Below are 27,665 nucleotides of genomic sequence, written 5' to 3' on the forward strand. Positions count from 1 at the left end.
CATACCTCCACAGGTATGTCATCAGGACCAACTGCCTTTTCACTCTTCATCCTCTTCAACGTCCTCCTCACTTCACTCTTGCTAATCTTTGCTACTTCCTGCTCCACACCAGTCACCTCTTCTACTCTTCGTTCCCTTTCATTTTCCTCATTCATCAACTCTTCAAAGTACTCCTTCCATCTTCCCATCACACTCCTGGCACCTGTCAATACATTTCCATCACCCTAACCTGCTGCACATCCTTCCCATCTCTGTCTCTTTGTCTGGCCAACCTGTACAAATCCACCTCTCCCTCTTTGGTGTCCAACCTAGCATACAAGTCCTCATATGCTCTTTGTTTGGCCTTTGCCACCTCTACCTTCACCTTACGCTGCATCTCCCTGTAGTCCAGTCTACTCTCTTCAGTCCTCTCAGTGTCCCACTTCTTCTTAGCTAACCTCGTTCTCTGTATACACTCCTGCACTTCCTCGTTCCACCACCAAGTCTCCTTGTCCGCTTTCCTCTTTCCAGATGACACACCGAGTACCCTCCTACCTGTCTCCCTGATCACAGTAGCTGTAGTGGTCCAGTCATCTGGGAGCACTTCCTGAAAACTACACGACATTCTTCCTTTTTCAACTTCCACCACTTTGTCCTCTGCTCTGCCTTTGTCCTCTTCATCTTCCTCACCACCAGAGTCATTTTACACACTACCATCCTGTGTTGTCTGGCTACACTCTCCCCTACCACTACTTTACAGTCCCTGGTCTCTTTCAGATTACAACGTCTACACAAGATGTAGTCCACCTGAGTGCTTCTACCTCCGCTCTTATATGTCACCCTATGTTCCTGCCTCTTCTGGAAGAAAGTGTTCACTACAGCCATTTCCATCCTCTTTGCAAAGTCTACCACCATCTGTCCTTCTGCGTTCCTGTCCTGAAGACCAAACCTGCCCATCACATTCTCATCACCTCTGTTCCCTTCGCCTACATGCCCATTGAAATCTGCACCAATAACCCCTCTCTCATCTCTGGGGATGCTCTGCATCACTTCATCTAACTCACTCCAGAATTTCTCCTTCTCTTCTAACTCACATCCTACCTGTGGGGCATAACCACTCACAACATTGAACATCACCCCTTCAATTTCCAGCTTCAGACTCAACAACCTGTCTGATACTCTTTTCACCTCTAGAACATTCCTCACAAACTCCTCTTTCAGGATAACTCCTACTCTGTTTCTCTTCCTATCTGACCCATGGTAGAACAACTTGAACCCTGCTCTTAAGCTTCTAGCCTTGCTACCTTTCCACCTGGTCTCCTGGACACACAGTATGTCCACCTTCCTTCTCTGCATCATGTCAATCAACTCTCTAGCCTTCCCTGTCATAGTCAGGAAGAAAATATTGTACTTTTTACTGCACTATATTTACTTGATACCTTTAGTTACTAAAGTATAATCAACAAATAAATTGTATTATTATATGTTTAAGACTTTATTGATCCTTGGTGGGGGGGATTCACAAGCTACCCTGCAGTATATAAAGTAATTAAAAGTAGCTCCAGCTTTACTAGCTGCAATTAAAGTGATTTACATATTAATGCACCAATAATTATAATCCAGGAGTTTTGCTTGTAACAGAGTATTTCTACACTACTACTTATGAAAAAGATGTGAGCACTTCTTCCACCACTGCACCTCCTTGGGCTTGAATCCACCGCCAGAGTAGTGGGAGTGTCTTCTGAAATTGTATCAAGATGATTCACCTGCTAAACCTATGTCAGCTAAATCAATAAACTTACAATATAAACATGGGGGACAAGTATTTTATTTCCTCCTAATTAAGACTGCTAGAGGCTTATGTGACTGAGGTATAAAGCCGCAGCTGCGTGTGTGGCTCTTTCAGGATTTTTCTGTTCACACTTACTGTATTGTAATTGACATTTCAGACACTTGTACGCATGTGCGAGGTTTGTTACTTCCTAGCGTCTAACGTTGCCGTGAAGGGAGCTCCTTCAGTCCTCTAAGCTATCTTTGTGCAGCAGCAGCAGCAGCAGCAGCAGCAGCAGCACCACCGTGCGAAGGGCGCACAAGTGTAGTCAGCCAGAGACCCAGCAGAAATGTCAGAAAGTGGGCGTCAGGAATCCGCCGGGGCCCCGAACGGCAGCGACAGCCCGACAAAACGGGCACCGAGACCGCCCGTCGGAAACAAAGTGACCGTGGTGCTCGGGGCTCAATGGGGCGACGAAGGGAAAGGAAAAGTTGTGGATCTTCTGGCACAAGACGCGGATATGGTGTGCAGATGTCAGGTTGGTTAGCTCCCGTGCTGCATTCACTTGTTATGCGTCCGCTCCCCGGTGAAGCTAGCTAGTTAACGGAAATCCCGCAGGTAACGGCGGCTCACGAGCTAAAACAAGTTAGGTGTTAGTTCCAAGCAAGCTAACGGCAGTTTGCTAGCTAACCAACATCTCAGTCAGCATGTTGTGTTCTCAGTGTTTTGCTAATGTCACCTTGAATTCCTGCTAGCTGCCTAGCTCCTCAGACACCTATAATGCTGTGATGAATTGTCTCCTGTCGTGTGCACATGACAAGATAGCAGAAGGTACCTGTGGCTAACTAAAAGTGACCAGGTGCATCACTTCAGACTGGGCTTTCTTTGGGCCAGCATTAAAGCTAGCAGAAGGACCAATGTTGGCAGCAGGTTGATTCATTCTGGCTGAACAGTTAATTACAGGATGAGTTTAATTACAGAGCTGTGGGATAATGTTAATATTATACTGTATGGTTATTGTAGTATCCTGATCGTGAGAGGAAAGCAGATAGAAATGTTGTCTTTTCCTGGTCTTGAAGGCTGCATTAGCTACATTAAAGTGATAGAATATGTCAACTAATCAGACTGTTGTAGCTGAGTAAAATGAACAATGAATGCCTGTACTCCATTATAAGCACAATGCTAAATATCATTATATTACACCACCCGATTAGTTAAAATACTACAATGTCACCAAATTACATTGGGTTTAATATATTGTCAAATTTGTGTTTGTCAGTGTCGACCAGTTCTGCTCAATTCAGCTGATTATTGACCTGTCTGTGCATTCAGATCCATATACATTGTCCTGCTTTTGGGGGGCCCAAACATGCACCACCTTATCATTTCAGACATGCTGGGAGGGGGCAGAACTACAGAGTACATACATGTGTCGATAACATTTACTTAACTGTCAGGATGTATAAACAGATGTTTGTGTAGCGCACTGGAACTGTTATTTTATATGTCATGTTGATTTTATAATGTCAGTGTGTCCAGTTAGATTCATTTGATTTATATAATATCATTATATAATATTATTAAAATAGTACTTACCTTAATGCCTACTTACTGTGCAGGAAGAAAACCTGTACTTACCCTTTAAAAAGAAAGCGCTATCCTTTTTTTGGAGAGTCAGGAAAAACACGCTGTGAGTAAGCTGAAAAAGAAGTATGCTTGTATTGAACTGTGGGCATTTTCTGTTATTAAACCATTGCTAAAACGAAGAAGGACGTGTTTTTGGCAGTTCATTTTGGGGTTTCACCTTCAGTGTTTCAGCATGACATGATTGTTGGTTGTTGTTGTTTTTATCTTATCAAGCTGTAATTTTAGTGATATCCTTGTGACCCCTCCACTTATCTGGACTTCGTGAGCATGTTGGCTCAGTGGTTCAACTCCTGGCGCTTTGTGTCGAATTTGCATGAACTTTATTTTTTTTATGCAAAACATGAGTTGTTGTGTTGGACTTGTGACATGGACAGGGCTTTCTTTACTCTTTGCCCACTGTGGACTGGGAAGATTCCTGTCCCGGATCTCCCTGAACATGAATAGGTGAGACAGTGAGTGAAAGCAGTAGAGGGCGGATGGCGTCCCTGTCTTAAATGTTTAAAAAGCTTCTGCTGTGATGGCCTACAGCCACATCTACTCCAAGAAAGGTGAAGTCCGGCCAGCCTGTGGAAGACTGGTCGTATTTGGTCCCCTGGTCTCTGATGTACTGTGTCTGACTGTATACAGTTTATTCAGTCGACCTGTCTGGACTTAAGATGATAATAACCGTATGTTTTGGTAATAGCAATCGTCTGGGCAACAAAACATATGTGAGTTCAGTTTGGTTGTGTGTTAGCACAACAATGTGTAGTACTTCCTATTTTTGTTGAATAGACTTCAAAACCTCGCAGCTCTCAGTAGTTTCAGTTGCTACTACAGAGTCTGTGTATATATACCGTAGTGAAACAAACTGTCATTCTGACTTTATCGGGTGCAAGCTTGCAGTACGTTGCCATTGCAATGTTTTGGCATCTTTCATCCTTCATCCTTTATCACAAATGAGGTCTATATTTAATGTTACTGCATTTTAGGTTTATAGGACTTGCTTGCGAAATGTGATCCATCACAGTTTACTTTATACTTTTTATTTTTGTCAGTTAGCCTACACTGGAGTTGCATGAGAGCTCAGATTGATTTGAAAAGTCTGCTTATTTGCCTTGATTAAGGATCACACAATTTCACCCTTTCCCCTCACATATAGGCAATTAGAGGCTCAATTTTGAGGCGATAACAATATCGTTTGTTTTTTTTATGTTTTGCCATTTTTGCCTTCTATTGTGCAATTGACAACATAGAAACAGTTTAAAGTTGTTTTCAAATATCAAATGTCTAAACATTATCTTATCACAAGCAGCTATATAAGAACTATGGCTAAATAAAATGCTAAAATTGGCAAATTTCTGATCAAATAGAAGCTGTTTGATCAAAGAATAAGTAAAGAAGAGTAGGAATCTGACATTGCCAAACAGTTTTAAACACGCTGTGCTGCGAGCGCATTTCAGTCGGTACCAAAAAAGTAAAGCTTAACACTAGAGCTATAACAGTAAGTCGATTTAACTGATAAGTCGATCGAAAGAAAATTAATCAGCCACTGTTTAATGATCAATTAATCATTTTGAGTCATTTTTCAAGCCAAAATGCCAAACATTTGCTGGTTCCAGCTTCTCAACTGTGAGGATTTGCTGCTTTTCTTTATCATATTAATAAATCATATGATTCTAAATGAAATATCTTTTGGTTTTGTTGTTAAATGGATAGTTCGGATTTTTTGAAGTGGGGTTGTATGAGGACTATCAGTGTATTACCTACAGTAGATGGTGGTGGGCACGCCCCCAGTTTGGAGAAGCAGACAGGAGTACCGGCACGGAAGCAAAGCCACCTGCTGTGGACGGGCTCAGCAGCACACCGTATTTTAGCCACCTAAAAAACGACCCACCTAAAAACATCAGTCAGTTTAAGTGTGTGCACCGCTTTACCTTGCAGTCAGACAAAAAATCTAAACTATCCCTTTAAGACAAAACAAGCAATTTCAAGGCATCATTTTGGGCTCTGGGAGGTTGCGATGGGCATTTTTCACTTCTTTTTGACATTTCATCGACCAAATTGATTAATCGAGAAGATAATCAGCAGATAAATCAATAATGAAAATAATTGTTAGTTGCAGCCCTACTTAGCACCATGTTCCTTAGCCTCCTTAAAAATACAGACAATCTTGCTAATCTCATAATGGCTCGTTCTAACTCTGTGGACTTCAGAGGACTATTATTTGTCTCTGTTGATACCAGATTAACATAACAAGGATTCTCCTGAGTCTCTGAGCTTCCTTGTTCCTGCAGTCCTGCCAAGGCAGGAGATGTGTAAAATTAAACCGCTTTCTTGCAGCGTCCGTCCATACATTATGGTGTGTGTGTGTGAAGTGCTGCGTTGATCTTTTTTTTTTTAAAATGAGCTTTGCCAGCAGGCCTGCTCGGTGTTCCTTACGGTCCAGACCTCGTCAAGATCCTAGAAGTCACAGTTGGGGTTACAAGAAAGGAAAGAAGGATGTGTAGCTGAGGGGGAAAGCTAGGATAGTCATTAATGTGGAATATCATATATCCATATCATGCTTCAAATGGTAAATGGTGCAGATATTTGCTCTTTAGCCTCCTTAAAGGCTCCAATATACTCCATTCAAAGTTGTATTCAGCCGCACTAGTTGAATAATCCAAAACTAGGTTAACACAAGCTGTGGCTGCGTTAAAAGTCACAGCTAAAAATTCATGAGGAGGAAGCACTGGTACTGTTTTCACTACAACAGAAAACAGAATAGAAGATAGTATGTTTGCTCTAGTTACTCATTTCTAGCCACCAGTGTGAAGTATGAATGTGTACCAGCTGATTTGAGTGACCACTTTCAGTAAACAAAATCTTTATTCTGATCTATTTAGCTACCCATTGCATTGAAAAAGTAATAAACAGTCACAAAATAATTAAGTTTGTTTCATTTAGATTAGATTAGATTAAACTTTATTGTCATTACACATGTACAAGTACAAGGCAACGAAATGCAGCTTACGTCTAACCAGAAATGCAATAAGCAAGTGCAGGATATAAAGTGTGTGCATAAATGCAGCATAGAGCAGTATAATGAAAATAGAAAATAAAAAAGTGGTACTATGGACATTATATACAGATGGCAGAGTGTTTTGGCACTGGCACAATAGAGGTGGATTTAAAGCATGCTGTCACAGGTTGAAAATATCCGTAAAGACCCAAGTGAGCTGCTCTGCACATGCACTGGAGAGTCACTGAGCTTCGCGATGTACAAGCGCCGCCATCTTGGTCGTTTTGAGCAGTGCACCGCCTGCATAGTTAAGTAAAGGGTCTCTACAATTGTTGAAATCAATATGATATTAATAAGAATATTTTAGAGCTGAATCGATTTGACAAAATAACTCAGCAACTATTTTAAAAATTGATTAATTGTTTAAGTCATTTTCAAGCAAAACTGCAAAACTTTCTCTGGTTTCAGTAAAGATTTATGTGAAGATTTGCTGCTTTTCTTTGTCACATATATATTAGTAAATTTAATATCTTTGTATTATGGAGTGTTAGTCAGGCAAAACAAGCTATTTGAATTATTTTCCAGCAGTAGTCTGTAAAAGTTAGCCTTTTTTTCTGAGGTTTACTCAAGTACACAAATGCACTTTGTGTACTTGACTTCTGAAGTTAGATAATCAAGAGGATGCTGAAAAAAACTTTTGTAACTGTAAAAAAAATTTGTAACTGCACTTATGGCTGATATGGCCCTAAAATAATATCACAATATTTCAGGGTATTTCTGCAATAATGATATTCTTGATAATATGACAAAATCCTGGAAAAGTATGTATGTAATGTATGAACCAACCACTTCCACTACTGAAGTCGCTCCCCTTCTTGGAAACAACTCCTCCACCATGGAGCCGGTAGCAATGTTACTTTCGCTTTCAGCTATGCTTATTGTTGCTGTGCGTAACGGTACGACATCATTATTTCTACAAGTTGGAATATTGCCATTATCACGATATGATTTTTTTCATCATATTAAAAATTATACCGATATTGTCGTGAACGATATGATATGGCACACCCCTAGCCCTCACTCTGCTTGGAGATAAGAAGCATACCTGAAACATACCGAAGGGCTCTGAAACAAGCTCACCAGGTTAAATGGATGACATTTCCTGTAACTCTCTGAAAAGCCCAGTCATGTTTACACAGTGTTTTGTATTTGTTTGCTAGGAGATGCAAATTTGGCATGGACTCCTTCAGCTGGAGGCAACTATACCACAAGCATATTCAAAGCACTCAAAGCGGTTGCTATAGAGATTTTGACCAAAACCAAGGCTTGGTTTGGCAAACAGACTATTGTCTTGTTAGCCCTTTCAAAGGACATCTTTCAAGACTTAAAATGATTCATTAAAAGGGGCAGATACACGTTATATGTCATGCACAGAAGTCAAACCTGCCTAGCAGAAATACCTACAGATCAATGTACCAGAAGAGACTGATGCAAGTACCTTCAGTTTCATGTTAAACAATACTTAAAAAAGGGCAGGTGGTTTCCAAAATCAGGGCTTGAACTTGTGACCTTGAACCTATTCAGAAGGTGCTTTCTGTACCTGGGTCCAGGCACCCTGCTGCTCAGAGACAGTGTTACACACAACACATATTTGATACAAGATAATGAACAGACATTCAACCAATATCTGACTGTCATCTTTGACACAAGAAAAGTCTGTAGTGGATTGTAGTTCTTTTACATGTGACTGCTTAATCAGACTTCATATAAATCTAGTTGCTAAATAGAGCTGCAGTGATTAGTGGATTTGACATAAAATTAATCAGCTATTACTATTTTCATTATCAAAAAATGTTTGGGGTCTTTTTTTTTTTTTTAAGTAAAACTGCCAAACATGTGCTGGTTCCATCTTCTCAATTACACGATTGTAAACTGAATATCTTTGGGTTTCGGACTGTTAGTCAAACAAAGCAAGGCGTTTTGAAGACGTCGGCTGACATTTTTCCACTATTTTCTCACATTTTATTATTTTCTTCAGTATGTGTGATGTGCACGCAGTTTGGTGTAACATTAAAAGTTGTGTTTATTCTGAACAGTTTATGCAAGAATTTAAACTTTATAATAAAACTGTATTTGCTATAAAAACAAGCAGAATGTTTGGCTGATGATGATTGAAGTAATCAATCAAAATCTAACTACAAGTTACTATATTAATCCTAAAATATTGACTTATCGAACTACCTAGGGCTGCAACTTTTTTTTGGTCATATCCATCTATTCATTAAATGTATTTTAGATTCTTTAGATAACCCTTCACTGGCCAAAAACATTCTCAAAGCCTAAAGTGAGGTCTTCATGTTGCTTTTTCACAGCAGACATTTTGATTGGTCGTAGTAACACAGGTGTTACTAATAACATTAACAATGGTATTCCAGTAAGCCATGAGAGTACGCACAATACTAGAAGCAGCTAAATGTCAGTCATGTGATCATTGTTAATATAAAAATCTTGCTGTTTTAATAAATGACAGGATCACAAGTCCAGATCCGGTCTTGATCCATTAACACCAACAGTAAACCTGTCATTCAGATTTCATACTAAACCCTTCGGTTCTGTATTTTTCCACACTTTGTTTCTGTGAATGTCAAGCCAAGTATGTTTTATTTATAAAGCCCAATATCACAAATCACAGAAGTTGCCTCCAGGGGCTTTACAATCTGTACAACATACGGCACCCTCTATCCTTAGACCCTCGATTCACTAAGCTCAGGTAGTGTCAGGTGAGCATTACCAAGTGAACTTGCCAAACAACTCATCTTACCTGACAGCACTCTGTTAAATCAAATGCTTTGGACCTCCTATTGTAATCTCACAACATAGTGGATAATCAGTGTTGCTGTAGCGGTACACAAACCACAGTACAGTAACAGGTGGGTGTCAGAAGTTGAATTTCTCGTGATGGGAATAAGAGGCCGATCACGGGACTGTACTGCATGCGAATCAGATTTAGGTTTTGTGGGGGATGGGATGGATCGTAAAAGTATCTCAAAAAGGAGAGGCATCTGCCCGCCCTATCTCTTCCCCCTCTCCATCAGGGTACTGATGTGGCCAGGAATAACCCCATGTGGTTAAAGCACATGCTGGGTTTGATTTATATCCACAGGCTACAGTGTTAGGAACACATCCTGGTAACAGGACAGACTAAGTTGAATTGGTGCCTCAGGTATTGAGCAGTGACGCAAGCTGCAGAGGCATGAATGGATCTGCAGTTGCCTTATTATCACAGCAGGGAAAAAAAAGATACTTGAAATACTTTCTTTCATTCATTTGTCCCTTCCTGTCTCAACCTTAGTTCCGTGCTTTGCTTGTGTTCATTTCATTGCTAATATCATCCTCTATTTCTTTTCCATCTGTTTGTCGGTACGTCCATGAGCTACAGACTATAACCTCTCTGAATGTGAAACGTAAAACATCGAGCAGGTCAGATGGTGACGTTCGTCCTCGGACTCACTTCTGGGCTCCACCTCCTCCAGCGTTAAATACATTCTTTAATCCTTGCCCGTTTTGAAAACTTTGTTCTTGTTGATCAACCAATCAGAGTGGTTTATGCTTGTGTTTTTCTGCTGCCTGGATGGTTAATGAGACTTATTTTAAGTTAGGATTAAATCACTGAAATTGTTTATTGCATAAGTACATGTGCATGGTTTTACACAACAAAACACATTTCAATTTAATGTCTTGTTTAATGTCTTATTTCATGTCTACTTGTTTTAGCTACATAAAAAGTAATCTTGTCAGGTGTCATATTATTTGGGGCTCTACCAATTTGTCTAAGTGAGTGATTAAAGAAAATTTGTGGCGTTGACCAATTTTCTCGTACTTAGAATTTTCTCTCCTGAACAAAATTAATTCTGTACGAGTCATGTACCGATAGCCTGCCTTTCACTACGGGGCAAAAAGCCTCAAACTCATTTAACCTAAAATCATAATGCTTTAATCTGAATGAATTTGGAGTTTAAATATGATACCGAAATTTAAAAACTTAATACCAAATTAGTATTCATCATGGCTTTTCAATTTACTGATCTGTCCAGTGTCATCCTCTGCTGCAACAACAGCATAACATCACCTACTGAAAGCTATAATAATCTCTCGTCTAATCTCTCCATGACTCGTGCCTTTGACCGCCTCTCATATTAGTCATGGACCGCTTTGCTTTAGAAAGATGTTTTTTAGCATCTAACTTCATGTCAAACTATTCGCTCTTTATTTCTGTCACTGTACAGACCTGCTCTGATGACACGTGGTGGACCGCTGTTCTGTTAATATGTTCTAATAGTTTCAGGTCCTCACCACTACCAAACTTGGGATCTTTTTGTCTACTGATGTCCAACAGCAGCAATTCTTCTTTTTACTCTTTGGTAACATTTTTGTGAATGAAACCTGCCCACAAACGGAGCCGAACAGGTAGCCTTATATGGGAATTTTTCGGGGTGTAGATTATGCTAATGATAAAATCTCACGAAAACGCACCTCCTCATGAAGAGGTTGGATTAGCTCGTTTCAGCCTGATGAATGCGACTCACAACACTCGTACGAGTAAGCCTCACAGAAAAAAAAGTTAGAGGTTTAGGCCCATTGTCTGCCAAGCTTTGGTTTGTGTTTGACCTTTGTTTTATCATTGCACTTGATAAGTGCCAAAAAATGTAGGCTAGCTTGTTAGAGGGTTGCAAATCAACATGTTATTCCTCCAGGTGGATGTTTGTGTTTTGATGTAGTTGGTAGCAAGTCTTTATAGGACGTGGTTTTAGGTGTAGGGACTAGAACATTATTTACATAATGTTTAATCCATAGTACCAACAATCCATTTTTCTTGTCCTTTTGCTGACACATTTGTCAGTAGGTTTACACTGGAGTGAGACCTTTACTTGAGATCTGAGTGCATAGTGAGCAGAAGTCTCTAAGCAACAGCACAGAGTAGCTCACATACTAACAGACAGTGGCCAGTGGTTTATGTATGATGCTTGTTGCTACTCGCCAAACTATTCAGCCTGCCTTTCAGCTCAGCCAAACAAAGTTGCAGAGCCTCCATTAGTCTCATGCCTCTCTGTGTTTCTGTTTCTCTCCTCATCGGCCTCTGTCTCTTCTCTGCAGGGCGGCAACAACGCAGGACACACCGTGGTGGTCGACTCAGTGGAGTACGACTTTCACCTCCTCCCCAGCGGCATCATCAACCCCAAGGTCACCGCCTTCATTGGTGTGTAAGGCACGCAGAAACACTCCCATTCGAACTCACATTTGTGTTATCTACACACTCACTGAGGCGCTCACACATACACTATTTGCTCACACACAATTACGCACAGGCTCTCGTTCCAAGGCCATCTTTCCTCGCTATTTTCTTGATGAATTGATCGAGTTCCTTTTAGCCTGGCACTCGTCATCGCCAGAGTAACGGCCTCCATTTTGACGACTGCTACAATGAGTGCGATTAGCTTGACTCAGAGCCAGACTGCATCACATCCACTCATCTGCAGTAACTTCATTAGCTAATGGTGTCTCACTCTTTACTTTCTGGCTTCCAACCCTCCACACATCTGCACTTTAACATGTACAGCTGTATGATCTATCAATACATTTCTGCTTTTTCTTCTTTGTTATATCACACATTCACTCAAACACTCGACTTGCAGCGTGGTGTGTCAAGTGTAACATAAACTTCTATCAGTGGTGTTTCAGCGCATGTTGCAGTTGCCCCACCAATTATCTTCATCACTATAGTTTTATTACTTCATTTGTTGTTTTTTAATATTTAAAAAACAAGAGAAATAGTACAAATATTACAAAAATCATGTATGCATGTACAGCCATGTATAGTTTCACATTTACTTACTTAAAGGAGCTGCATGATCAACTACTTGTTTTCTCGCCATTTTTCACTCCACTTTTTATCACGAAAAGCTTGTACTGAGCTGCTCAAAAGGTAACTTAACCCCAGCAGTAGACACTTTGAACAGCATTTTCAAACAATGCGTTCAATTTGGTGGAAGCTTTTATCCCAAAGTGTCAAACGGTACTATAACTGTATACATAAGCTGTTGACAACTGTTTGAAGGATTGCCATGAAATTTGGTGCAGACATTCATGTGCCCCTGAGGAGGAATTGTAATAATTTTGACAATCCCCTGACTTTTCATCTAGCGCCATCATCAGGTCGGAATTTGTGTTTGTCCAATACTTTGGCATATGACCAAATACCTACAGAACTAACGACATTACCATCAGCTGTATCTTTGTGTTTTGTACTAATTAGCTAATGTTAGCATACTAACATGCTAAACTAAGGTGGTGAATATGGTAAACATGTCCTGCTTGAGTTGTCTGGTAAATGTAAGCCAAAGACTAGCTGCTGGTCATGGCAATGAAAAATGACATAACATATATTCTGAAGAGAAGCTGACCGGACACTAAGCTTCAACAATTTTAGTACTGATGTTCTGACCACACTTGGTCTTTCTCAAGGGAAGTTTGGTACAGATGCCAGATACAGCCTTGTGTGTATACATCCCACACCTGGTTGTGTGCAGTCATCATAAACATTGTACCTGCAGCATGTTAGCATGATGATGTTAGCATTTAGCTCAAAGCACAGCTGTACCAAAGTACAGTGTCACATAACGACAAGCGTGGCTAGCGTAATGTAGACTCTTGCCTTGTTCTTTTTTTTTTAATCACATTAAATGCACAGAACAGACAATGAGTCAATCAGCTAGTCAGGAACAACAGCTCTCTCAGTGCACTGGTTTCAGATTAAGTTTTTATAAAGCCATTGATAACTTGTCCCAAGTCTGGCCAGTGTTTTGTTAATATCAAGTACAAAGACTACAAAATAACCTACTATAAAGCTTTTATTGTTATCATACCATGAGCTCTAGTCAGTTATTTCGACATTTGCTTGTCATTTTGCAAAGAAAATCTATATTTCTCTTGCAGCAAAGCTAAGCATTTAGTATTATTGGTGTTACTTGGCAGTGCTTATAGATGATAAACATATTTTTATAACAGTGAGACAGAAGAACATACAAACATAGCAAATTTCTACTCATAGAGTTATTGTAACTGTTTCATTGTCCCTAAGTGGAGACATGTTTATTATACCGTCATTTCCTCCCCGTGTAAAAGTACATTCATGGCCTCCAGCATGGGTGCAAATGTGTGTTTAGGTCTTTCCTGTTCTTGACCTGCAAATGGTTTATAGCTGCACCTCTCACATTTATTCCTACAGTGTCACTGAAAGAGTGTTTGTTGTTTTTGTTTTTGCCTTTTTCCACATTTCTTACCTTTTTTTAATTTGGTCAAAGTAATTACCTCACCTCCTTCAGTTAATGCAACCCAATTAAAAAGATAATTAGGGCCAGCGGTTTGAATACTCTGTCAGGTCTGTCTGACATATTCCTTAACATCACAGTTAGACTAGGGCTGCTTTCACAATGTCAGACATTGATCTGGTTTAGATGTAACTTATAATTAAGATAGACTTTAGACTGTGCGACAACAACAATTGTGTAAGTTTATTGTACGTAACACTGTGGGAGATGGGTCTAATAAAATCTGTGTCAGACTGTACGATATCAGTTTGAGGCATGTCGGATGCCAGGTGTGATGCATGGGTGGTGTATCGCAGCATTACAGTGTAAATCAAAATTAAAAAAACATGAGAAAAGAGGCCCATCATCAGCTTTTCTTATCCATCTACGCCGAAACATAAGAGTTATGTTTCGAAAATCCAGCAAAATGAAGAAGCTCCCGCATAGTATTCTGATTGGTTGGTTTGTAGACGTGGGTCGTAGCGACAGTCACATTGTGAGAATTGGACCTAAATTTCTGACACTGTCAGAACAGATGTTACGAATAACATTAATGATGGCTTTGTTCTATTCAAGTGTCCCAGCAAGCCTTGACAGTGTGACAGCGAGCCAGCATGCACAATACCAGGAACCTGAAACTGAAGCAGCTAAATCAAATTCATCCATCATTAATTTTATATTTAACACCTGTGCTTTTACTACTGTGACACGTCAAAATGTCATTTGGGCCAATTGCAGGGCTGCATTAGTTTTAGTTTTGATGTACCTATCGGTACCGACATACTGTATTGTAAGTCTACAGTACCTACAACACAGTGTCCACCTCCGTTTGGGAAAACATTGCTTTCTACTGAGTGACCAAGTTAAAGTTGTTTTTGTTTTTTTTTTAAAATCGCTTCCTGTTATCTTTCTCATTCCAACATGGTTTTCTTACATAAGTGGTTCCTAATCTGGGGGTCGAGGCCCCTCCAAGTGGTCACAAGATAAATCTGAGGGGTCGTGAGATGAATAACAAGATAGGAAACAAGAAAAAGCATAGTTCTATTACACTTCTTCACACTTTCTTCATATGAAAATACTATATAATTTTCAGTGATGGAAAGTAAGTACATTTATTCATGTACTGTGAGTAACATTTTGAGGTACTTGAGTACATTCATTTTATGCAACTTTACCAATATACTTCTACTCTGCTACATTTAGAAATACTTTCTACTCTATTACATGTATCTGACAGATACTTTGTAGTTTAAGATTTTATATATGTAATTTTTTACCTTAGGCAATGGTGTAGTGATCCACCTTCCAGGCCTGTTTGAAGAGGCAGAAAAGAACGAACGCAAAGGAAAAGGTGAGTGACCTTCAGTTGTTTTAAACACTAACACTCAGTAACAGAACAAGACTGTGCTTTAATGTGTGGAGACTCAACGTGTATTTCTGTGCGTAGGTCTAAAAGACTGGGAGAAAAGGCTGATCATCTCAGACAGAGCACATATTGGTAAGTCCTCCCAGGTCCACCCCAGGACTCTTTTTTTTTTTTTTTTAAATCTATGTTTGAATGTATGCATGCAAACATGTGTGCGTGGATGTGTGAGCCCTGCTTTCTCTGAGGTGTGTGAGAGTGTGTGTCCCCTCTCTCCCTCCTCCGCAGTGTTTGACTTCCACCAAGCAGTTGATGGCGTTCAGGAACAGCAGAGACAAGAGCAAGCAGGCAAGAAGTAAGAAACCTGTTGCTTAAAGATGGCTGCTGCACACACACACACACACACACACACACACACACATGTTCACAAACATAGAAACAGAAACAGAGATCAGATCAGTTGTCAGATCTTTCTGAGAAAGAATTTGACTCATTTTCCTGAACTTACCTTGAATATTATGAGTCACCACCAACATCCAGTAGAACATCCAGTCTCATGATTCAGTCTGTGTAAACAAAAGACTAAACCAGGCCATGGATAAACAAAATACGTCACTTCCTGCATTCCTCAGCTTTGATTGCATTTTTAAAGCATTCATGTTAGTGAGTCATAGTCTTTCCTCATGTCATAAAGAGTCAGATATTTCCTTCAGGAGTTGGTGGAGACCAAAAACTGAGCTAAAAGATAGTGAATCAGGTGGACAGAAACACAGCTCCAAATGAATGATAATATTGCTCTGTAACTGCTAGATGTGTAAATAATCAACAGTTTGCTAACAAGTTAAGCCATATCAACTCATATATATATATATATATATATATATATATATATATATATATATATATATATATATATATATATATATATATATATATATATATATATATATATATATATATATATATATCCTTCTTTATCAATTTGCACATACATTTATCTTCACATATGTACAGAAATGTCTTTCCACAGTGACACACATGCATATAATCTCAACACTGCTCTGCCTGGAGGTATCCTCATAGAGGTCAGAGGTCAGGCAAACAGGTGGAGAGAGAATAGCAGTGCTTCATCACTAAGAGATTGGATAAACCAGCAGGTTCCTGTTAAGGGGCATACTTTTAGACTCTTTACAAAGACACAAGTATTCCATGTAGTAAGTCCAGGTATTCAGTAGTCTGTTTTATTCCACACCATTTTAAAACTACTTTGTTCTCATACATTATTAACCCAGGCAGTGAACCATACCGACTGTGAGGAATGTTAAGCTGAGTCTGTGGAACATTCACAACATTAAGCTCAAGAGAGACCCAGTGTATCCTGTTCAAAGCTGGGTTGCCTTTACCAGCTCCGCAGCCAAAGCCCCAAATAGCCAGCGTGTGTGTGTGTGTGAGTGTGTGTGTGAGAGAGAGATGCATGTTCACCAGGGTGCTTTAATGGCACAGTCATTATAAGCTTTCAGCAGATTGCTATAACAACCGGGTGGATTTCCAGCATCTCCAGGAATCCTGCACACTCTGCTGCTGGAAGTCAGAGCAGAAGAGTTTTGTTTAGCTAGAATTTAGCCTGAACCCAGGTTTCTCAAAGCTAGAAACACAAAGGAGAAACTTGTAGTTCCACTAAGACGCTAAAGACATAACTCAAAATAAGAAAATATTTGATCACAGTTAAAGAATAGTTGAAACCAACACATGTTCATTGATGCATCACTCACAACACCCATTCTTATAATGGCTATAGAAACATCTACACAAACAAAAACAGGTGTAGAATTTCCTTTGTTACACATGCATTAATGACAGGACACAGCAGCTCTTTGGCATGCACTTTTGACATTTTGCTGATATTACTTATGTACATTTACCTAAGTAAACTTTTGAATGCAGGACTATTACTTCTAATGGAGTATTTTTACATTGTTGTATTGTTACTTTTACTTAAGTAAAGGATCTGAGTATTTCCACCACTGGCAGCAAGACTCAAACACATGTAGGCTTTTCACTCATGCACTGAGCACACGTGGTGATTGGATACTGCATGTTTTACGTAAGCTGCATTTGTTGAACATCTGCTTGTTGTCACTTGATAGATAACAGAGTATCAGCATTGGACTTTTCAAATAAGGTTTCGCTGTCACTTGTTTGCACACAGTGCTCAGTTGTAGATTCACCAATCTATGATTTACTGTCTTTTGAACCCTATTGGTGATGTGAGAGAGTTTCCTCATTTAGGGGTCCGGAGGTGTTAAGAGTTTGACAATAATTAGATGGATGACATTATGAGATCATATGCTAATGCTACTTCTGTTCCCCCCCCCCTCCCTTCTCTATTGGCCCTGCACAGCCTCGGGACAACAAAGAAGGGGATTGGTCCAGTGTACTCGGCCAAGGCAGCACGTAGCGGTCTCAGGATATGTGACCTGTTGGCTGACTTCACTCAGTTCTCCGAAAGGTCTGTGCCAGTAGTACAGGATTATATCTCTGTCTGGGGTTTTGATGAAATCTGTATGTAAGATTATTTGCTAAGTGTGTCAACTCTGCAAAGACCACTGGGTGATGAGTTAAGATTAGTTATTAATTAAAGTCTGTGAGTAATGCTTTACTGCCCCTTTCCCCAGCTGAAACTTTTCCTTGAACCAAGGAACTCAGAAATCCAACTAAAGATACTTTCAGTTTTATTGCCTGTTTCAGCCACAGTAACTTTTCCAGGAACCATTTTAGGAACTCAGGAACTTTACCTGCAGAACCCAGGTCTAAGCAGGCGTTCAGGCCGAAAACAGGCCTGCGTTTAAGCAACGTGAGGGGCTGTGTTGGTGGGGTACTGGTGAAGCATGGAATACTATCCAGGAAGTCCAGTTTGAGTAACAGATCAATGAGTTTGAAGGCTTATCAGACGCCAAACACTGCACAGCGATTTATAATACTCTTGAGACAGGATTTTACAACTCTGGAAAGTTATCACAGCAATTAATTTATCTTTTGTTGTGACGATCGCAAGGTAAACAGTAGAAATACGGTGTTCACGTTACAAAGTAATCAACCAGGAATGTGCACTTGCATGTATTTGATTGGCCAGATGACGTCACGTTGCATTCCAGCAAAACTTGAGTCTGGTTCAACTTTTTTGCTGGACAACCCTGAGTTGTTTTTTTGGGGGTTTTTTTGCCAGAGCCCTCTGCTTTGGACTGGCCTCAGTCAAATGAATGAGGAGGCTGTGTTTTTTCACGCAGGGCTGATGTCAGTCTGAATGTGGTTAAATGTGGTTCCTGGCGTGTGGTTCCCTGGGGTGTAGTTCCTGCTCCACCACCTAAAAATGCCTGCTCCGGAGGTAATGCTGTCTGATGGCCCAGGAACTATCGGGGTGGAACTTCACTGACTGGTCAAACCACTAGTAGCATTAAAAAAATGGCTTTTTCCTTTATTGGTCTAGTTGTGTGGTGGTGGAAACACAAACAGGAATGCTCATAAGGGCCATTTGGTTCCAGAGTTTAGTTCCTGGGGCTCCTTCGTGTCTGGGACTGGTGGTTGAGAAAGGGCAATTCATCTCTAATGCACAGTAAAAATAGCAAGATATGTTGTTTGTGAGACTTCTGTGTTTTTATAATCTCATTGCAACATGATGTAGATTGGTATCATACCAGCCCAGTTGGAAATTAATCAAAACTTATTTAATGTTTCCTGTTACAGGTATAAAGTATTGGCACAGCAATACAAGGCTATGTACCCCACTCTGGTGATTGACATAGAGGGAGAGCTGGTCAGATTAAAGGTAATAAAAATGAAACAGAAAAATATCTCTAGAAACATTAAGTTGTCCTCTTTGCAGTAATATTTTGTATGTTGTATGGTTTTTAGGACTACGTGGAGCGGATCAAGCCCATGGTGAGGGACGGGGTGCACTTCATGTACAAGGCTCTTCATGGACCTCGTAAGAAGATCCTGGTGGAAGGAGCCAACGCAGCACTACTGGACATAGACTTTGGTCAGTGTATTGCTGTGTGTGCATGTGTGAGCGAGCATGTGCACCGCAATTAAGCACTTACTCTTAACTTGTTTGGTTCTGTATATTTTCCAATTATCTTTTTAAAATCAAGCCATCTTACTGTATTTGTGCAAACCTGTACTCTGAGAATAAATGTTATTTCTAATTGCCAAGCACTGTTGCGTGCATTTACAGTGACCCAGTGATGTGCCCTGAAACACTTAAGCTTTGTGATGCTCTTTACAAAAGCCTGCTTGGAGCTCAGACTAGGGGTGATGGTAAGTTTACTAACTGCTACTGAAGTGCACTGGCATCCAGGCTTGTCGTGCACGCTCACAGTTGAACCACTCAGTGCCACCTGACTGTGCATGAGCACAAAGGAATCCTGTATCTATGGAATGCCATTTCTTTCAATATTAAATAAATAAATAAATATGCCTATGAAATTAATAAATATGGCTATGAAATTGACTCATTTATTTATTTCATAGACATATTTATTTATTTAATATTGAATAAAATGGAAATATCATATGTATCAGCAGTTTGTCAGTCAGAATTACAGGGTAATCATTAAATCCAGAAACATTCTCAAAAGGTTGATGTTTGAAAGCATGAAAATTGTATTTTTCCTTTCACACAGACTTAACATACCAGTCTTCTAGATGTTATATAGTATGTCACTGTAACAGAGCAGACCTGTCATTATTGAGAGCAGTGACGGCGCTGAGCTGATTAAATTACAGTCGAGTTTCAACATGCTTGTAATAACTCTGGTGGTATCAGGGCACAGTGTCCTGCACACTGATAGGCAAGCAAACATCTACTTCTGACTGGCTATATCTATACTTGATAAGAAGTTGTGGCAAACGTCACAGTAGCGTCAAGCCTTAACTTGGAATTTGGAAGCATGTAGGGCACTTGACACATGACTGCTGTAGATATCGAACCTGTTCTTTGATTACACAACAGTCTCTCTGAACATTGGGATTACCTGCATGTGGGCAGCCTCCAGCATCTTTTGGAAACTCAGCCCTCGTTTACTTTTATTACAATAGTTAAAATTTCTGAGGCACACCATTTTTTGAAAATCTGAGGAGTTTATTAAGTGTTCGTGTCAGTCTGATATGATCACCTCAGGGACATCCTCCGGTGTGGTTAGACAAAAGACAGACCAGTATACTGTAAGTGTTTTGTTCTGTTTCGAAGAAATGTCAATTGGGCAACGTTCGTTCTTTTCGGGCAGCTCACTTATCGAGAAGCCAGTTAGAGTTCTCAGTTTAAGGACAGGTCCAAGCTGGACTAGTCAGCCGACTGTATCAGGGCAGGTGCTAAAACAAACATATTTGCTATGTCAACACAGTGCCTCGTCCGGAAACAGCTCATCACCCTCACCTTGTCAAGCCCACGCCACTGTAGGTGAAATTCATTTAGAGATGAATGAATCGAGAGGATAACAAAAAGGGCTTTCATTAAATTAAATTACCTTCCTCTAGACCAGGGATTTTCAAACTGTGAGGCGATGCAAGAGAGTTTCAGAAGGGCTTCGGAGGGATAGGCGTAGGTGGTTTTAAAGTATCTTAATTGCCCCAATTTGCCTCCTATGTGCATCCTTCACGATGCACATAATTGTAGATTTCAGGATATCATTATCTCAGATGTCCATCATGAATAAACATCCAATAAATCTCTTTAGAAATCAGAAAAGACGCTCCTTATAACTCCAGAATTTGCCTGAAAATCATGACATTTTTAAGGTTTCTTCAGTATCAAAGTAATCCAGTGATAGTTGTCTGTACATCCACGGGTACATTGCAAACAGGAACTGCTAATGGCTAATTTGGCTTACTTTTAATGGTGCCAGTTTGCCAAAATCTAAACAAATATAGGTTTAAAAAATGGGGTTCAAGTTGTAGCCCATAGTTACTCACTGAAACCATAACAACATCCCCCCAAAGCATTGTGGGAGCTGTAGTTCCAAGACTAAGAGCTGATGATTATCTACCAAATAGAAGTAAGAAGAAAAGATACAATATAAACTTTTTTCAAGTTGCACTATAGTTTTTTGACATTACTAAGGCTGTGAATGTCCCATGGGGATGCTGTTGTCTCCATTGGGTCTGAGGGGGGCCCACAGTGTCAGACTTTGAAAACCTCCGCTCTAGACAAAGCTTCCTATGTTTTTTTCAGTTGCATGTTTGTTCAACCAATATATACAGTATAAATAAAAAGTATGATCGGTCTCCTCGTATCATTGCAGGGACGTACCCGTTTGTGACATCGTCCAACTGCACGGTGGGCGGGGTGTGTACGGGTCTCGGCATGCCGCCTCAGAACGTCGGGGAGGTTTACGGGGTCGTCAAGGCATACACCACCAGAGTGGGCATCGGAGCGTTCCCCTCCGAGCAGAGCAACGTAAGAGGACACACAGTAATTATACCACCCATCAAACATGACATAAGACATGAAGTCCTTTTTTTAAATCATGTTTTTAAAAAGGATGAAGCTGTCACAGGGTATGTAATTCTCAAAATTACTTTTTGCTAAAAAAAAAGATGGATAGTATGTCACAGGAAAAGCAGTTGGTTTACAACTAAGTTTAATGTTGTACACCTTTAATCTTAGTTGTAAATCAAGTAAAAGTGAGAAATTAAGAACATTTGGGGGAAATAACCTGTTCTTTATTCACACGTCATACTGTCAACACGTTCATGCGGTATTCGCCTTGTTTACACGGTCAAACATGTGTAACGACTTAATACGTACAGTATACAGCAGAAGGTGAGGAGTAGGAGTAGCTTTGTTTTCAAACAGCACCACCCAGAGGAGGTTTTGCTACACTGCCACCAATAACCAGCTGTAGTAAATATATATCAATAAATCTGCCTGTGACACCTGCTCATGACTAAAACTGAAGCCTGAATGCAGAGCCCGATCTCTAATGGCTGAATATTTTACATTGAATATTTACCAAACAAAATTCACAAGTCAGAGAGCAGCAAAGACTGGGGGACTGTCTGCGCTCATCTTGTTGTCTTTAGGAGATCGGAGAGCTACTTCAGACTCGGGGGAAGGAAGTGGGCGTGACCACAGGCAGGAAGAGGCGATGTGGTTGGCTGGATCTGGTGCTCATCAAATATGCACACATGATCAATGGCTTCACCGCGTGAGTTCAGTGTGCATGTGTGTGTTTCGATTTGATTTGTTTAGTTTTATGTGTGTGTGTGTATCGGAGGTTCCCTGAAGTGTTTATGTTTGCATCAGGGTGAAAATGTTTGACAAAGCATTTAGTAGACAGGGAGATAAATGTGGAGCAGTGAGCGATGAGGATTGGTTATAAGTTGCTTAGCAGAGCAACCTGTGTATTCAGTAAGAGTCTTTGCTGTCTGTGGGTGCACACTAATAACCTTCCTGTCCCCTTTGTACCCCCCCAGTTTAGCGCTCACCAAGCTGGACATACTTGACGTGTTCGCAGAGATCAAAGTGGGCGTAGCGTACAAAGTTGCCAACCAAACTATACCTCATTTTCCAGGTGAGCCTGTGTGTGAATGACTACTTCTTGTGTAAGTGTCAAAATACATTCCAGCACATATTACCTTGAAATCCTTGAAAGTTTGTGAATTTGAGGGGGGAAATCAATGCCTTAAAAGTTTTTGAAAATAGTGCTTGAATTTATATATTTTGTGTAAGAACAGAAAATTAAGTTCTTTTGATATATATATATTTTTTTACTTAAAGTAACATCACTATAACACATTCAAGCCTCTCTTTTTAATTGTTGTTGTGAGCTTCTGTAAAGACTGCTAGTTCTCATTATAGAAATTCTCAGTGTTGATCCGTGTTCAACTATTCTGAGTTGGGTCCTTGAATTTCAGGGAATTGGGCCTGGAAAGTTCTTGAAAAGTCCTTGAATTTGATGTTTAAGAAGGTGTGGGAACCATGATATTAAGAGAATAATTGAAAGGCTTCGAGCAATGTTGTTAGAAACCTTTCTCTTTTCTCTCTCGTTTTTGCTCAGGATACAGGTAGATAGAATAGGGGCAGAGTATTAGTATACAGCAGCGTCAGGCTAACAAGTGTGTCAAAGGAGTTGAGTGCAAAATATGGAATTTAACGACAACTGTACCTTTTTACCTTTTCCACTCGCATAACAAAGAGTGTATCTCAAATGGGAAAAATGTGTTGAGATGCAATTGTTTTCCACCTTCCAAGCAGATCACACTGTTACTGACTTTTGACAAGTCTAAACTGATATCAGTGAAAAAGTGGAGTCGGTGAATCTCTGCCTTTTAATGGATATTGTCTAACCTCTTGTTGGCCTGTCTCCAGCTTTTCCTCTTCTGCCAGTCTATACGATTATTTTACATATCGATCTGTTGTCATAGCTGTTGGATTGCAGTCTCCTGTGAAGCTAATGGTTTGATATCCCCCCAACACCAACCCCTTGTCTCATTGATTCTGTGCCAGCCAATCAGGAGGTGTTGCAGCGTGTGGAGGTCCAGTATGAGACGCTGCCGGGCTGGAAAAGCGACACCTCGGCTGCAAGAAGCTTTGAGGAGCTGCCTGAGAACGCCCAGAAATATGTCCGCTTCATTGAGGACCATGTGGGAGTGCCTGGTATGACCCCACATATACACACACACAATCCTTGATACACAGAATACATAGAAAATATACATTTTAAATGATAGATTATATGATTTTAACTGTCCCGATTCTGTCAAAAATACATCGTTGACTAAACTAAATCATTAACGTGTTTGAGAACCAGTGCTTTCACTTTTAATCCCAATGCTGTTTTAACCCTGTTTTAATTGTTTTCAATGTTGACTATAAGGGAGCTTATACTCAGTAAACCTGGAGGGGTTTAAATTTGGGTTGCGACTAATGATTATTTTCATTATTGATTAATCTGCTGACTATTGATAAATCGATTAATCATTTGGTCTATAAAATGTCAGAAAATAGTGAAAATTGCCCGTCACAATTTCCCAGAGCCCAAATAGCTTGTTTCGTCTCAGCTGGACCACAAGGAAAACTACTTAAAATGGTCTGTTGTGTTTATAGACAGTACATTTTGAATTTGAACAGGTCATTACAGAGCGAATATAAAAATGTTTTCCCATGTTCAAATGAAATTTCAAATAAAAAGTGACAGCCCTAATGTATACGTGGTTTCTAATAGTCTTTTTACGCATGTAAAAGTACTGCAGACAGAAGAACTGCTGTGACAGCGAAGTGAGGGTGTTGAAAGGAGAGATAATTACACAGAGCGATGCTCTCTCATATTTAAATTAATTATATCCACATAAAACTACACAAATCAAAGTCAAACTAAAACTGAAACAAATTCAAAGTAGCCTCTAGAATTAAATAAGTCGGTTTCCACCACATTTGACTATTTGTAAAATTCACACACATTGGTGCAGAGCTCCGCTCTGTCTGTCTGTCTTCTCACTGCACAACACACACACACACACACACACACACACACACACACACACACACACACACACACACAAAAATCGAAGTCAGGACTGACCAACGTCAGCATCTTGTTTCACTAATATAGTTAAAACAAGTAAGCCATGCTTCCAATATAAGGTTGGGGGTAAGGGAGAAATCTGATTACTGACCTGCTGCATGTAAACACATTCTCCGATTACCTGCGTAACCTGGTTTCTCTGAGTATCCTGGTTTGAGGGCATGTAAACGTACCGATTGACACACAGACCTGAGACCTGTAGCAACAGAACAGGACATCCTCTACTGTAGAGAAATTAACACATACGTCTGCCTCTCTCTTTCTTCAGTCAAGTGGATCGGAGTTGGCAAGTCTCGGGAGTCGATGATCCAGCTATTCTAGACGAAGGGAGGAGAAACACAAGCAAAGAGGACACACAGCAACTCCCCCACACACACACACACACACACACACAGCCTACCTACCTGTCTCAACTCTCCAACAGAGACATGACCATCATGTCTGTTCTTAATGCTTTATCATTGTGTCATCAGACTGTCCCATGTTACAGACTCCCATCAGACTGACCTCCCTGTATGAATGGTTCCCGGCATCTCCATCGGGATTTTTAGCAGTTTTAAACTTTAGGATAACAGTTCCGCAAGTCAACTCCCTCTTTAATTTGTCCCTGTTTATATCGTAGCCGTTTATTTCAGACATGCAACACCAGCTGCCATCAGGTCTGAGAGAGGACGTGAGGGAACGGACTCAACACGCACACCGACGGAGACACGGGATCACTGCCCGGAGGAACTGTCCACAGACGTTTGGTTGTTCAAACTTTGTTTTAAGTGTATTTTTGTTAATCTATGCTGTGTTTTAAATGCGCTGTGTCAGTCCGATGTACATCAGTTTAAAAGTTTTAACCACTGTACTTTAGATGCTTTGGACTATATCTGCTTTATGTTTTATTCTGCCAGGTTTACAGAACAATCAGACATGATAAAGGGATCCTTTTAATATTGGTAATGTGTCTTATTTGTGTTTGTTTTTTCGTCGTCAGACAGATGTTTGGAGTAAAACCTTCTAATATTGCCTTGTCATTCAACCAAAAAATTTGCTTTTAAATTTCCTGTAGCTAGCGACTGCTTCCACTGAATGCTGTTGATGAAATGCTGACACACATCTTCCCATATTATAATGGTTCGATAATGGCTCGTGTTTTCAGATTTAATTTTAGCAGGTGAGTTTTCCGAACCATTATAGAGAATCTGGTATAACAAATGAAAAGTAATTCAGTAGGCCAGCATCTTTCCACTCACATTCTCATGATTGTCTATCTTATTTTTACTACTGATTTCTTTGCACTTTCAGTACAATCGTCTGTGAAAGTGTAAAGAAAGGCAACGGTTAAGTGTAAATATGGATTGATAAATGCTGTATAAGACAGTTGTTCATCTTTCTCCATTTTTTTCTGCCATTGTTATAACACACATCTTTAAAACCAGGAAAATAAGGCATACATAAGTTTAGTCTGAAGATGCATTTTGCCATCAGAAAAACAAAACTGGTACTCCTCACTGTTTAACCAATAAAATGTTACCATCCAATTGAGCCTATCAGTTACCTGCTGGTGTGATTTCACAGCCGGAAAACAGTGTCTAATTGCATTCAGGCAATGTCGGCAGAATGAGAAGAACAGGAAAACGACTTGGGAGTGTTCACGCTTTGTTCCAAGATGGTTACCCTGACTGCTAGTCTTGTAGTCATATCATCTAAAAGGCCTTAATTAGCTACTTTAACAGTTCTGTATTTGGAGCGGTTTGTTGACAAGTGAAACCAGATACATATAAACTGTAGCGCTCCTTTTAAATTCGCTAAGTCAATTATATTAGTGTTACTATTGGATTTTATTTAGATGTAACTGCCAGCGATGATGGCTTTCTAGCCTTTTTGCCAACGATTTGTTGGTGATATCTGACTTGGAATTACAACCAGGAGACTGACGTGTGTTTTTACGACTCGGTTGCTGATAATTACGGTCTTAACAATATGACACGAATGCAGCATTATTCTTCCTGTTTGTGGTTTAAATCAGTTTTGTATACTGCGAAATATGGTCTTTAGATATTTACATTGTTATGTTAAAGGGTGCTCCAGTGATTTAGTATTGCTCTTCCATAAAGTAGGGGGACTAACAAGAGACAGATTTTTTAAAAGTAGTCAAAATTGAAGCAGCAGAGGCCAAGATATCCTGTCTTTTAGTCCCTAGTATGGAGTCAAGCTCCTCTATTTCCATAATGCAACTCAGTGGCATCTTTTATTATTCCAAGTTCACGCCATATGGGATGAATGACAGAGATGGGGAAGATTCCCATGTTAGCAACTTGTGAGCGCTCACATAATCCGATAAATCAAGATGGTTTTGTGATTACAGAATTTGTCATGTGAGCGTTAAAAACACCGTGCACTGACAACACAAAACTACATCCATTAAATTTGGGTTTAATTACATTAAGAACGGACTTTGTCTGACGTGGGTTATCCATGTTTGGTTTTAGGCACTTCAAGTTTGGTTTTTGTCCCAGTTTCCCAGTTGTGATTACCACTTGGGTGTTCACATGAACATTATTTACAAGCTGGAATCTCGTGATTATGATGACTTTAATATGACATGAATGTGGCATTAGACCAGACTTTGGAAAGCTCCACCAGAGCCTGAGCTTTGTGCACAATTGACGGAATGTTCCTTTTTAATGAGGCCCTAACAGCTTGCTTCATTAGAGGTGGAGAACTGGAAACCAAACAACTCTTGGTAAAGCTGAACAAGTTTTGGAAAAATTGTCACCAATGTTAGACACACAGCTGTCATAACAATGTGTCACAAAAGTATAAGTTCCACTTTAAAAACATATTGTGGTGTTTTGAAATAGATTCTTAAAATATTCTATTTTCACATTATCACAAGAATTATTTGCAGATGCGATTGAATGTGTTTTTGTTTTTTATGTCAGATATTAGAAACTCAACCTGTTTTGCACTGGCAGCAAGA

The 27,665-nt window shown here is 39.9% G+C and overlaps 1 protein-coding gene across 2 annotated transcripts; it reads left to right on the forward strand.

Moving 5' to 3' along the window:
• The first annotated feature begins 1,931 nt into the window (after positions 1-1,931).
• adss2 (adenylosuccinate synthase 2) lies at positions 1,932-26,227 on the forward strand. Of its 2 annotated transcripts, none has more exons than XM_044215072.1 (13): positions 1,932-2,288; positions 11,535-11,637; positions 15,030-15,098; positions 15,195-15,245; positions 15,399-15,465; positions 17,512-17,619; positions 18,855-18,936; positions 19,023-19,149; positions 21,410-21,564; positions 22,191-22,315; positions 22,584-22,681; positions 23,617-23,766; positions 24,963-26,227. In XM_044215072.1, the coding sequence occupies exons 1-13, from the start codon at positions 2,100-2,102 to the stop codon at positions 25,013-25,015; spliced, it is 1,377 nt and encodes a 458-aa protein (XP_044071007.1). In that variant the 5' UTR covers positions 1,932-2,099; the 3' UTR covers positions 25,016-26,227. The 2 variants fall into 2 exon arrangements, with proteins under 2 accessions (XP_044071007.1, XP_044071006.1); XM_044215071.1 differs by having other exon boundaries at positions 1,938-2,288; positions 21,410-21,579.
• The last annotated feature ends 1,438 nt before the right edge of the window (positions 26,228-27,665 follow it).

This window comes from Siniperca chuatsi, linkage group LG11 (genome assembly GCF_020085105.1).
Source record: "Siniperca chuatsi isolate FFG_IHB_CAS linkage group LG11, ASM2008510v1, whole genome shotgun sequence".
NCBI lineage: Eukaryota > Metazoa > Chordata > Actinopteri > Centrarchiformes > Sinipercidae > Siniperca > Siniperca chuatsi.